The following is a 14,101-nucleotide window of genomic DNA, read 5'->3' as shown; positions in this document are numbered from 1 at the left end:
CTGGGTTTGCTGGTTTTCTTGGCCAGGCACCAGGAGCATGAGCCCTGCCCACCATTTTCCCGCCAGCCTACAGTCTCCAGTCGCTCCTCTCCCCCTCTCACCCGCCTGTCCCTCCGGGGTGCTCAGGCGCCACCACTACTGTCCCCAACCCGCCCCGTCAGTCGGGGCAAAGGGCAGCGTGACTCACGGCGGCGCTGCCACCAGCCTACGACTTGCCTGTGGCATATAAAGGCCGCCCGGCGGGCGGCGGCGAGCCCTGCCCAGCCCGAGGCGCGCAGAGCATGGCCAGTGGCGCGGAGCGAGGCCCCAGGGGCGCCGGTTGGGGGCTGCGGGGAGCCCTGGCGGCGGTGGCGCTGCTCTCGGCGCTCAATGCCGCTGGCACGGTGTTCGCGCTGTGCCAGTGGCGCGGGCTGAGCGCGGCGGTGCGGGCGCTGGAGGATCAGCAGGGTCGCGAGCAGCGCGAGAACAGCGCCCTGCGCTCCTTCCTGGCTGAGCTGAGTTGCGCGCCGCGCAGGGCACCCGCTCCACCCCCGGACCCTGTAAGCGCCGCGCGCAATAAGCGCAGTCATGGCGGGGAGCCCGCGCCGCACATCCGCGCAGAGAGCCACGACATGCTGATGATGATGACCTACTCCATGGTGCCGGTAGGCTGGGGCTTGGCTCCCGGTGGCGCCTCCGCTGGGGTGGGCGGCGGGCAGTGCGGGGAGAGAGGCCCAGATACCCTGTGCTTCCCTGGATGGCGAGGAGCTGAGAGAGAGGGCCCTGGGCGCGAACCCGGCTGGGGATGTCACCTGGGCAAGCACCTTAGCCCTCTGAGGTCAGTTTCTCCTCTGTTCCTCATCCTTTTTTGAGTAGGCAGATAAATGAGGGGCGTAGGCAGTGTTTTTAACGGCCTACTTTCCTTCCTAACTTCAAACAGAAGTTTTCACAGTCTAGTGCGAAAGGAGCCACAGCGGCTCCAGGTTCTACCTGTGCAACTCGCTGCATCCTTCTAAGAGCAAGGGGCAGACCTTTCTGAGAGCGCAGACTTCTTCAATAAAAGGATTCTCTCCCTGGCTTCATCTAGTGGTCTGGCCTTTCACCTGGCCTCGGACCACCCTCACGACACTGACTGAAGCGAAAACAATCCACTCTAATTTTATCAATCACCTGGGACCTTGATGCATAAAAAGTTGCTCTTAGGTAAAGCGGTTCCAAATGGGAAGATCGATATAGAGAAATTTTCTTAAAATTCACTGTGAAAGGTGAGGTTCTAATGCGGGCTCCAGCGGGTCTGTGGAGCTCCAGAAATTACCAGTGTGCCCTCAGGGGACTGTGCATCTAGGGAGAGTCCATTAGATTAGATTAATTTCATTAGAGTTTCATTCAATTTGCACTCCCCAAAAAAGGTTTAAGAAACTCTGCCCTTAAAAAAAAAGTCTTTAAAGCCTCAAAAATCTTTTTTTTTTACCAGTTTGAAGTTTCTTTGCTTTTGCTGATTTTCAACTCAATAATTATCTAACAATTACATTCAGATCACATTGCAGTTCCCCATTCCATTTCATTATCCATTACAGCCGCAGGAGTCTTGTTTCGTTTTATAATTACAAAGATTTCAGCTCTGTCACCCCAAGTCGAGTGGCCTTCAGAATCCTAGGTATTTGAAGATAAATTCACTTAGAGCATCTATTATCATAAAACTTTTAAATATCTTTTACGAGCTGAAATGCTTTTACAACTACAACATGGAAGTATTACATACTGTAGATACATCTTTTGAGAGAGATCAAATTTTTCCTTTCCTGGCGGCGGAGGCTGCTGCTGCTGCCTCCTCTTCTTCTTCCTTCTTCCTTCTTCCTCTTCTTCTACTTCTTCCTTCTTCTTCCTCCTCTCCTCCCCCTCCTCCTCCTCCTCCCCCCCTCCTCCTCCTCCCTCCTCCTCCTCCTCCTCCTCCTCCTCCTCCTCCTCCTCCTCCTTCTTCTTCTTCTTCTTCTTCTTCTTCTTCTTCTTCTTCTTCTTCTTCTTCTTCTCTTTTAACCTATGTTATCATTTAAGTATCTAGGCCCAAGCAAACTTTTTAAAAGACCTCTGTAAAATGAAGAAATCTCCTTTGGGGGATTTACTCTTTTTCCTGGTTCTCTACCATGTATTTTGAGGGTTTTTTGAAACCCTTCAAGGAGGATGCATCTGATCATCAACATTTTATATTTTTAATCTAGAAGATGAGGTATTGCAGCCTGTTCAGTCACTAACCCAAGAGGCTGGAGAGACCCATTTCTGTGTCAGCCTGAAAGCCAGACTTAACTACTACCACCTGCTCTGTTATAGATCAGAGGGTACAAGCATCACATTTCTCAGGCTGAGAAGTATTCATAGATTATCATCAACTCGTCACCCACTTGTAATGGGTATGCTTTGACCTTGTAGAGTCATTGCATTCCTTGTAGGGAATGTCCATGCAGGTCAAGAGAAAGCAGCTGTCAGATTGCTGGCTTTCCTGTTGGGAGTAGTTCTCAAACAGTAGGCTAGGGGTCATGTGAAAGCACACTAAAATGCAGATTTCAGGGTCCCACCCTCATACTTATAAAATGATCATCTCCAGAATTGTCTTTCTTAAGAAGTCCCCTGATCCCCATTCCCCCACCTTCCCATCCCCTTGTCAGTTTGATACAGGGGGTCTAGGGGCCACTTTGAGAAAGCTGCTTTAAATCACTGCTTCCTTATTTTTCTTAGTGTTTACTTATTTATTTGGGGAGAGAGAGAGAGAACTCTTGCACATGCATGTGAGCAGGAAAGAGGTAGAGAAAGAGGGAGAGAGAGAATCACAAGCAGGCTCTGTGCTCTCAGTGCTGAGCCTGGTGCCAGGGCTCCATCTCACTACAAACCTTGAGATCAAGGCCTGAGCTGAAACCCAGAGTCACCCGGGTGCCCACACCACTTCTCTACTTTAATATGCACATGAATATCTTGATGATCTTTTCCAAATGTAGATTCTGACTCAGAAGGTCTAATTAGGCTTGAGATTTTGCATTTCTCATAAGCTCCCACTGACATCAACACTGCTGGTTTGAGGATGACACTTTGAATAGCATGGTTCTAGAGTGGTAGTTGCACACTGAAATCACATAGGGAGCTTTAGGCATGTCTGATGCCTGGATCCCACCACCAGAGATCCTGAATTAATTGTTAGAGGTGCAGCCTAGTGTGCCTGGACATTGGCATACCTTCCTGATGACAGTAAGCAGCATTAAGCATCTCACTCTCACCAGGTCTCTTTTGAAGCCTCTGCTTCAAGCAGAGGAACCAATTTTATTGCTGAAAGCCCTTCACTTTATTTTAGCAATATTCTTATCATTTATCTTTGCAAATTGTTCTCATTTTTACTCCCTGATTTTCTCAGAACAGAGAATTGTTCACATGAGGAATGTGTGTTTTAAAGAGCACTTTCACAGGCACCTCTAGTAGAAAACTTGCTAAGAGGGGTCCCAGGGTAGCTCATTTGGTAAGCATCTGACTTTGGCTCAGGTCATGATCTCATGGTTCGTGAGTTCAAGCTCCATGTCAGCCTCTGTGCTGATAGCTCCGAGCCCTGGAGACTGCTTAGGATTCTGTGTCTCCCCTTCTCTCTGCCCCTCACCCGCTCATGCTCTGTCTCTCTCTCAAAAATAAGCATTAAAAATATATTTAAAAAAGTAAAGTTGCTAAGAAAATTGTTTATACATCATGGAGGTCAGTGTGCACACTTGTTATGGTTGAAGTCTACACCTTCCCCCCACCCTTTTATACAGCCCCAGTAGGTTTTGAATGAGGATGAAATCAGAGGTTCCCACACCCTCCACTGAAGTTCCATGTCTTTTGAGATCTAGAAACAAAAAAATAAGCGGTAGGAAGATTAATGTCAGCATTTCAAAAAGTCTTCCAAAATGGCTCATTTATCCAAGATGAGCCTCCTCAAGCTAGCTGACACTTCAAAGTTCTTTCTGTGCTTTTGGCTGAAAGTATATCAGCTCAGCATGCTAATCCTGCTTAGCACATTCTGCCCAGAAACTGGTTGTTGGAAGGGCAACATAACTAATCATTACTTAAAAACAGTTAGTTTGGTACAACCAAACACATTAAATTCTTAAAAACAAGTGAGTATTTTGGAGAAAAGTAATAAGGGCTTCGGTATCACTGAGCTAGACCAGTATTGAACACCCATCCACCAGGAACTCATGCAGGAGACATAGCCTCTGTTTAGTCCCTGCCCCACTTCACACCACCCCCCATCTCACTTTCCCCATCAGCTGCTCTCTCATCCCATTCTCCAGGTCTTACACTTATCGGTGTTCTGGTAGCTTTATCATCCTGTCCAGAATCTAGGGTCATGCTCCTGATGAGAGAAAGATTTTATTTCTCACAATGTGTACCTTAGGAAGCTCTAAATGGTTGAAGATTTACATTTTTAAAAAATGAAACTCTAAAATGGCTAGAGGAAAATACGGGTAAATTCATTTTTAATGTTGGAATGGGGAATATCTTTCTTTTAAACAACTGACAAGTCAAAAGCAAATAGTAAATAAATTTAACTGCATTTAAAAAGCACACACAGCAGCAAAAACAAGCACACGCACCCCATAAACAAAGATAAAAGATAAATGGCAAACTGGAAAAAAATATTTTTTTCCATAACTTTTTCGTACCATAAATATAGGACTAGTCCTCTGAATATATATAGCACTTCTATAAGTAAATAAGGAAAAAAACAAGAATTTAATAGAAAAATCAGCAGAAATAAGAATCCAATAGGGCAATGAACACAGTATTTCTCAGAAAAAGAAATACAAATGTCTCTAGGTAAACATGTAAGAAAAGATGTATTAGCTTAAAAATGCACATTACACCTGTCCTGAAACATAATTGTCACCTGTCAGAATGACAAAATTACAAACGTCTGACCACACATTCTCTTGGGGAAGCTGGAGAGGAACAGACAAGCTTTTGCATTGCCGTTTGAACTGCAAAATGGTATAACCCATATGGAAGGCAGTTTGGCAATATCTAAAAGTATTACAAATACATTTACCCTATGACCCAGAAATATCATTTGTGGGACTATTATTAACAAAAAGACTATTATTAACAATCTGTGCCCATCAGTATGGAAGTAGTTAAATAAACTAACCTATGCACCCACTGGAATAGGTAGCTGTAAAACAAGAATGAGGAAATTCTCTGTGTACTGTTACTGGAATAGCCCTTGGGATATATTTTAAGCGAAGAAAGCAAGGCAGAGAAAAATATATATTATATTACCTTGTGTAAGGAAGAAGCAGAAAATAAGTGAAGATACTAACAAAAGTGCTTACTTAGGGAGAGTGGGGATAAAATGTGAATGAACTTTTCACTGTATAGCTTTGTGTATTATTTTGACATTTGAACCATATTATTGTGTTACTCTAATTGTGAGTAAAAAGGCTACAACCACAAGGCTGCATGGCCGCGGCCCCCCCACCTGTGGGGGCAATAAGAGTGTGAAAGAGACTTTGAAGCCTGAACTTCAGGCACTGTCTCTAAAAGGGAGGCTCTCACTGATGGTTGCTGTATGAGAGCAACAGCCCAGTGTTTCTAATCTTTTGATTTTTTTTTTTTTGAAGAGAAGCTTAAAAATCTGACTTTTTATTTGAAATCTCTTGGCTTTGAAATACTGACAAAAATTCCAAAAACATTTTTAACTGGCTGAGTGTGTTGGCCAAACAACACTCACATTGTTAGGGGCCATTCTAGGACTACCAAGCTTAGTTCTGAGCAGTCTCTTATAATCATGAGTGGTTTTAAACAAAAATGGCTTTATTTCGATCAACCACATCCCTCTCCCCCACTCATTTTCCACCCTGGTTCTGCAAGGATAGTAGTAACTGTGCCACTGTTATTGCTGGTTGAGTGGAGATGGGTTTCTTTGTGTGTTTGGTTTGGTTTGGGTTTTGTTTTGCTTTTTGGCTCTTTCTAAAAATCAACTCCACCTTCAGTGGATGGAGATTTCCCGTCACTGTGGCTTTTCAAAAGCATGTGCTCCAATTTGGAGGATAGTTCTCAAGGAGGAGATGCCAGCGGTATTAAGCTGTGTAATGCATTATTGTAACAAACAGAGCTTTTTGTGATGACTCTAATGAGGTATGCTTATATGGATCTATACATTATCTTGTATATAGGGGAACATCACATTACCTACAGTCACAGCTCCTGTTTGCTTGGATGCTATATTTCCTTGAAGGCCATAACTTGGCTTTGCCAGGATTTACCTCCCTCTCCTACTTCTTGAAATGAGTCACTTCCAGGTGGTATAAAAGCTGAGGATTTAGGAGCACCTGAGTGGCTTAGTTGGTTAAGCTTCCAACTCTTCACTTTGGCTTAGGTCAGGGTCTCAGGTTCACAGGTTCAAGCCCCTCATTGAGCTCTGTGCTGACAGCACAGAGCCTGCTTTGGATTCTCTCTCCCTCCCTCTCTGCCTCTTCCCTGCTTGTTCTCTATCTCTCAAAATAAATAAATAAACTTTAAAAAAAAAAAAAAAAAGCTGAGGATTTAGACCAGGGGTCAACAGACTATGCCCTGTAACCAAATTAAGTCTGACACTTGATTTTGTACAGCCCACAAAGTAAGATTTTTACATGTATAAATGGTTAGGGGGAAAAAATCAAAAGAATAATGATGTTTCATGACACATAAAATTCAAATTTCTGTAATCATAAATAATGTTTTGTTGGAATACAACTATGCCCATTTGTTCACATATTGTCTGTGACTACTTCCACATGACAACAGCAGAACATAATAATTGCAACAGAAACCATATGGCCCATGAAGCCTAAAATATTTTCTTTTTGACCCTTTATGGAAAAAGCTTGCCAACTCCTCATTTAGTCTGTAGTTCACTGGGAGTGGGGGAGGTACTAGGGGTTGTTCCTTTGGAAGACCCAAGCAACTAAATCAGGGTTGTTTTAGGATTGGGTTAACCCTTTGCTTTAGGACCACCCATGAGGAGATAGAATCTAGGATGGAGCCAACCCAAAGTGAGGTCCCACCCTGGAGGGGGGCTTTAAGGCTGAGTGGGTCCTCAGGTGTTTTGCTCCTTTTAGGCCAGCTCCCCAAGTCAAGAGCAGTCATGTGAGGACAGCTTTTAACTACCATTAATCCCATATCTAAGCCTTGTTTTAACCCCATCTGTTCTCTTCATTTGAAAAGGAGAGACTTATATCCCCATTAGGTCCCATGGAATGGTCTCTGGTGAGAACTCAGAGGCCTGATACAGAAGAACAAGAAAAGCCAGAGCAGCCAAAGGCAGAAACCCACATACAGCACTTGGGAGGTTTGTTTCTGCAGCCTTCCTCATAGCAGCATGTGCACATGGGCACTTGGTATATCACACCTGACCTCTGGTGCTTTTGTATGTCAGAAGCCATTTCTGAGTGTCAATTAAGGGTGGGAGAGAACTTGAAGCTACATGCTTGCTAGGATTTGCTGGTGTTGGCACTGCAAACACACCTATAAACTTAACTCATGATGGCACGTTGAAGGGGACAAGCAAGAGCTAGCTCCTTGGTTACATCCTTCAGACACTTTCTTTCTCAAAACACATTTTGCACACATGCAAATAAAACACTCAATGCAGATATATAATTGTCATGATTCTCTAAGGACATATGTAAAAAACAAGTGGGCCAAGACTGAGCGCCTAAACCCATCAAAAACAGGGCAGTTGTGTTGACCACATGAATGGCATTAAGCCATTTGGAACTGCTCCCAGATCCTGGAGCTATTAAAAACCTCTTAGTCTCTTACTAGCCAAACCATTAGAGGTGAGGGCAGCAGTTACAAGCCTGCTAAGCTTCTATAGCCTTAGCAGGATGGAACTTCTGGGCCCTAATAAATTGTCCACTCTCTGTTTCCTGCCTTTCCTTTAACCTTTCCTGCCTCTATGCCAGAGATAAAGTGAATTGTTTTCCTTTGGAACTCAAAGCCACATACTCCCCCTGGAATAGTGCCACTCCACTCTGGGAGACAGCAGAATCCCCAGACTAGTCGTCATTTAGTGGCACTGCCCACTAGACCACAGGCCGAGAGATCCTTGAGAAGAAGGCCCTTTCTGGGTGAGTTCCAGAGCAGCTTATCAGAGTTTGAGCCTTCCAGTGCCAAGAGGTTGTTTATCTTCCTCATTGCTCTCATCCCAGGATCTCTCTATGGCTGGCCTAGGCTCACCACCACATGGTACTCCTGACACCTTCAGCCACTGTGTACCAACCCTAACTTGAGCAACCTGGGATTCCTTCCTTACTCTTAGGTTCCCAGCCAAATTCTCTCTCACTAATGCTTCCCTGAGTATGTTGTGGTGGTGAGCAGTGTGGACCCAGGAGTCAGACGTTTTCACATCCTGGGCCCACAACCTTGTGGCTAGGCCACCTTGGACAAGTCTTTTAATGTGAGAAGTTAGGGAGATGATTCATTTTCAGAAATACCAAATAAAATCTGTGCTGTTTAGTTAACTGTAGGTTTACAACCTATTGGGAAAATGTATGAACCTCCCCCCACCTACACTGGAGTCCCAAACCTTTGACACTTGACATCCTGGTTCTTCTTCTCCTCTGTTTTGTGGGCCTATTTTCACAGGCTTTGCAATGAGCACGCACCAAAGAACAAAGGGAAGAGGGACTGAAAGTCTCTGTGTCACCTCAGGAAATGTACATTTGTTCCAGTCAGACTACTTTTTGCCTTACATGGGCATAGATGACCTCCAGGTAAGGCTGTAACCCTCTGTAGTACTCAGTCAAAGAGGAACCAGAGGAGGGACTTGTATGCTAGGAGATAAATTGTCTGCTATAACTGCCCCTAGTGTGCCTGTCGGTCAGGCACCCACTCTTGCAAGAACATTGATTAAATCCTCACTTCACTGTGCTCTGAGTCTCCATGTTCCTCCTTTGATTGGGTCAGTGGGTCTATTCCTCTATTAACTTCTCCAAATTTCAGTTTCCTCATCTGTAAGACTGAGGTAATAGCATGCACCTTATTATGTCCTTAGGAGATTTAAGGGAAATGATATAGGTAAAGTATAGCACCTGCTGTAGCCAGGTTCCCACTAGCTATTCATTGTTGCTGTTATGAAGATTTTTCATGATTTCTTCATCATTAACCCTTCTTGTCCCATGCTCTCAGCACCTTGTTTCTGGGTTTATTCTTTATCACCAATTCCTTCAGAATATCAAATTGTCTATCCATATGTACTTCTATCAGCTGCTGTTTTGGGACAATATTTGGCCTCTTGATACCTAGATTGACATCATACTAACCTAAATCATCTTGTCATGAAAACAAAACAGAGTAAGCCTTGATATTCTTACAGGACTTCTTGAGTAGGTCAGGATTTCCTGGGCCCTCACCCCTTCTGCATGGCCACTGATGATGAGGTTTGACCCCCTTTCTGATTGGCTTGGCTGGCTTTAATTTGTACTGATTACTGTTGGTAGCAGTCCTAAAAAATCCTTTGAATGCTTTCACTTGGAGAATTGAGAAAATGACAGTAAAAGGTAGAGCAAAAACAACTTATAAGAAAGAAGAACAGTTTACTTCTTAGGGGTCTCATGTTCTTCAGGATATGATTGTCTAACTGGGAACTATCAGAACAGGCTTTATATCTGATAAAACATACTTATCTGAGAAAAAAATATTTTTTTTTTTCTCTGCATTCCTCAAACCTACCCCCCTTGCCCCTGAAAAAGAAATCCTTGGCCAAATCTAGTTGACATTCAAGCTTAATTTACATGCATTTTATCTACAGACTAAAGGTCATGTTGTGTGAAATAAGCTTTTAGGTTGTGATTCTGCTACAAAGGGAGCATTTTTCAGCTCATCAGTTGCTTTTATGTAGCTCTTTGGGTTTTAACAGCTCTATATTTTAAGTAGATATAATTTACTTCTAGTTTATCTGAAGTTCAAGACACAATTTCCTTTACTGAAAGGTAGAGTTAAAACAAGAAGGCCAACTAAATATCATTCAAAAAGCAATTTGTGGAGTTTGTTCTAAATGAAATAGATAGAGTAACCTTTTCATCTGCCATTTAGAAAGTTTCTTGTACTTAGCAAAGTGCTAGAAACTTTGGAAACTGTGCCTGAGCTGTATGTAAAAACTGTGAAGTACTTGGGAAAAAAATTGTGGACAACTATATCCAAGCTAAAATGATGAACTGGCTACTCCAAATTTCCCCCTGGTTTTTCAGTAACTGAATGTATGAGTATTGGGGTTTGGAATCATTTTTACTTGTAGGTGGAATATGCCTTCTCTCTCTAGGCAAAACTTGAAGACCTTAGAATTAATTCCTCTGAACAGGGAGACCTTTAGAGGAAAATCCTTTACAGTGAATTGTGTGATTATCATTGGGGCAGTCCAGAAGAGAGAAAATCAATTCTCACTAAGGTGATGAAGGAAGTTTTCATGGAGGAAACAGAAATTGAAGTGGGCAATGTAAGGTTGGTAAGATTTGGGCAGGCAAGGAGGGCGAATTACTTCAAGGGCATATAATAACTTAAGCCAAGCTCAAGGGACTGGAATGAAAATGGTACCAGGTTGAAAGAGCAAGGAACCAAGGAAGTCTTGCTGCACTCCCCCCAGTTTGGGCTGGGGGGAGAGTATTCCTTGAATTAATACTTCTGATAAGTTGAGATTGAATCTGATGGGCAATTGGGAGCATTGTAGACCCTTTTCAGGAAGGAGTCATGAAGAAAGTGGTTTTGTAGCATTGGTCTGGTAGTGCAATGTGGGAAAAGCAGGAAAGAGACAAGAGACAAGAATAAAATTAGGAAGTTATTGCCTTAGTCCAGGCAAGAAATTATTCATGTCTGGCTAAGGTCATGGCATCAGAAATGGAGAAGAAGATATATGTCCTACAAATACCAAGACAGAAGAATGAATTGAACTGGTAACTAATTGTATATAAGAAAAAGAAAGGAACCGTTTGGTCTCGATCCATCCAATACTGAGAAGGAGGGTGGCATCACAGGCAGAATTGAGGAAACACTGAAGCAGGTTAATTTAGAAGTGAGGATGCTGAATGTGTTTTGAGACTGAATATGAGATGAGAAGAGGAAAAATAAAGGAAGGAAAACTGAGGAAGAAAAAAGTATTCAGGGAAAGGAGAACATCCTGCTTCCAAGAGCTCTGTCTTCTCTGTGACAGAGAGGTCTTCACAAGTTTAAAAAGTAAAAGGCAGACCCAAAGCCTTTACAACAAGTGCTAGAATCATACTGTGGGTTTACTCCTGACTCCCTTTTAGGTGTGTGATCTTTGACAGGTCACTCTGTGCCTCTGTTCCCTCATCTTTTTGTTTTGTTTTGTTTTTTAAAATTATTTTTTAAATATTCATTTTTGAGAGACAGAGTGTGAGTGGGGGAGGGGCAGAGAGAGGGAGACACAGAATCTGAAGCAGGCTCATGGGGCTTGAATTCATGGACTACAATGTCATGACCTGAGCTGAAGTCGGACACTTAGACAACTGAGCCACCCAGGTGCCCCTCAGTTCTCTCTTCCTTAAGAAGGCAATGATAGCAGTGTCATTCTTAGGTGTTACACATGTATTCAATTCAATAATTCATGTAAAGTCCTTGGCATAGTGTCTACAACTTAATAAGCATGTTAGCTTATTCTTACTGATATTTTAGTATTTCTCAAATGCTTCCTTTCTGTGCTTCAGGGAATTTTGACACCTTGTAATAAAAACAATGCAGATTGAATCAACAGAACTTGCCAGAGACAGAGCAGATTCTAAGATGACTCTAAAGTTTGGAATCTTAGGTGATTAGGGAAACACACAGACCTTTAGAAAGCATGCTGTTTCCCAGGTAGTTGCTTTTCTGGTTATTGGGTCCAAAAGGAAAAAAAAGTGTGTGTGTGTGTGTGTGTGTGTGTGTGTGTATACTTTTATACTAAGTATATAATATTTAGGGAATTTAATTATATGAAACATAATTTGCAAATATCTTTATGCATGTCCAACTGGAACTCATGCATTAATTCCTTCATTGACCAAATCTTTTTGAACCCAATAAGAACAGCATGTTTTTCAGACCATTGGTCCTATCCAGCCAGTGTTATAATGCTAACTGCATCAATAATTATCTTCTGGGTGAGCAGCTCATCCCTAAAGACCTCTTCCAAATGTTTTCTGGACTAACCACTTACAGCTATTCCCTGAAACAAGGGGGAGGGTGGAGGGGGCTGACCAAGGAGTAGGTTGACAAAACATCCTCACAAATGTTTTTGCTATGTACAAAGAATGCCACAGGGCAGAGTTTTGAGTTAATGGTTTAATTCTTTGCCCATTTCCCCAACACTGGACAACATATTTGCTATGGTTTAGATATACTTTTCTGACTATGAGGTAAGGATAAGAATGCTTAGATAAAATCAGAAATTACCTGAAGATGCTTGTTGAAGGTAACAATGTGAGCACAAAATAGTGTTATTAACAGTTGGTGAAAGATTATTCCAGCAACACTTATGCTTCAGAAAACTCCATTAGAGGCCAGGAGGAGACAAGTGATTCTCAGCTCACTTCAAAACACTCATCTCTTCCTTCCTTAACTCCTTCTGCACTTATTTGTTTGTATCACACAAACCAAAACTCTGTGTACAATTTTGGTCTCCAATTTGTCACCTTTAGTCACCTTGTCTCCTTAAATACATCTCACCATTCTTTGCTCTGCCTCTAGTGAGATAGTCCTCTTCACTGAAGAATTCATCCACAACTCGGGAAGTGCAAATCTAAAGTAAGGTATCTGTCAGTTTCTTAATCTGGTTTCTTGTCCTAAGAGTTTTGAAGGTGGGTCCTGGAGCATTTTTTAAATTCTTTCCTCAGAATTCATGCTGGCCACCAAATAGTAATGGTGTTGGTAAGACTTAGAGGCATGTTCTACCTGTCAGAGATTCATTCATTTGATATATGGTTACTAAGCAACTACTGTCTCCCAGGCACTATGTGGGTGCATGAGAGACAGTATGAATGAAGCACACAAATTCCCATTCTCTTGGACTTTATGTTCTGGAAGGGAAGGGCAGGCAAAAACCAAAGTACAAAATACATACAGTGTTAGAAGGTGATAAATGCTATGGAAAATGATAAAGTAGGGGTGAGGATTAAAGAGGGGAAAGAGGAAGATGCAATTAAAAGTCATGTGAGTGGGGAAGGCTTCACTGAGAAGGTGAATTTGAGCAAACACTTGAAGGAGGAGAAAATGAGCCATGTAAATATCTGGGGAAGGGTCATTCAGGCAGAGGGAACAGCAAATGCAAAGACCCTGCAAAGGGAAACTGGAGCGGAGTGAGTGAGAGGGAGAAGCAGGTCAGAAAGGAGGTCAGAAAGATAAGTGGGGGGAACAACAGTTCGCATGTTGCTTTGCAAGCTGTTGTAAGGACATTGACTTTTATGGGGAGTCTTTGGGGGTTTTCAGGCAGAGGAGTGACATGATCTGACCTGCCTTTCAATGAATCACTGTGATAACACTAGATTCTCTATGGGGGCAGCACTGGCAGTAGAAGCAAGACACTCTTTTAGATACCTATTGTGATAATCCAGGTGAAGTAAGATAGTGGCTTAGACCAGGGTGCTAGCAGCAGAAATGACAAAAAGTGGACAGTGTCCAGATAAATCTGATGGTTGAGCTGGTGGCATTTGCTAACAACCTGAATATAGGTGTGAGGAGGAAAATAGATATTAAATGACTGCAAGGTTAGTGGCCAAGCAATGGAATTGCCTTTAACTAAGATGGCAGATCTGTAGCTGTTGGAGGGGAATATCAGGAGTTCAGTATGGGGCATGTTAACATTTTTTTTTCTTAGTTTATTGTCAAGTTGGCTTCCATATAACATCCAGTGCTCATCCCAACAAGTGCCCTCCTCTTGAGCATGTTAACATTGAGATTTCCTTGAGATGTCCAAGTGAAGAGGTCCAAGAGGGAGCTGTTTCCCAGAGTGTGGGAAGGGGTCCCAGTTGGAAGTGTCCCCAGAAAATAGTAGAAATGCTGAGTAGGAGCATATTTATTACCTGGACAATGGGAGGTTCTAACCAAGAATCTGTCCATTCCTTATTAAACTCAGACT

The 14,101-nt window shown here is 42.8% G+C and overlaps 1 protein-coding gene across 1 annotated transcript in view; it reads left to right on the top strand.

Annotated features, from left to right (window-relative positions):
• Positions 1-275: 275 nt before the first annotated feature.
• The window catches only part of GLDN (gliomedin), a 62,265-nt gene continuing 48,439 nt past the window's right edge, over positions 276-14,101 (top strand). The window contains exon 1 of the mRNA XM_039237083.1: positions 276-644. Within this exon, the coding sequence (XP_039093014.1) occupies positions 282-644 (363 nt within the window). The 5' untranslated portion in view covers positions 276-281. The remainder of the gene's footprint in view (positions 645-14,101) is intronic.

The sequence above is a fragment of the Hyaena hyaena genome, unplaced genomic scaffold (genome assembly GCF_003009895.1).
Source record: "Hyaena hyaena isolate Hyena2069 unplaced genomic scaffold, ASM300989v1 scaffold_120, whole genome shotgun sequence".
In the NCBI taxonomy this organism is placed as follows: Eukaryota; Metazoa; Chordata; class Mammalia; order Carnivora; family Hyaenidae; genus Hyaena; species Hyaena hyaena.
This window is presented reverse-complemented; position numbering and strand designations above follow the sequence as displayed.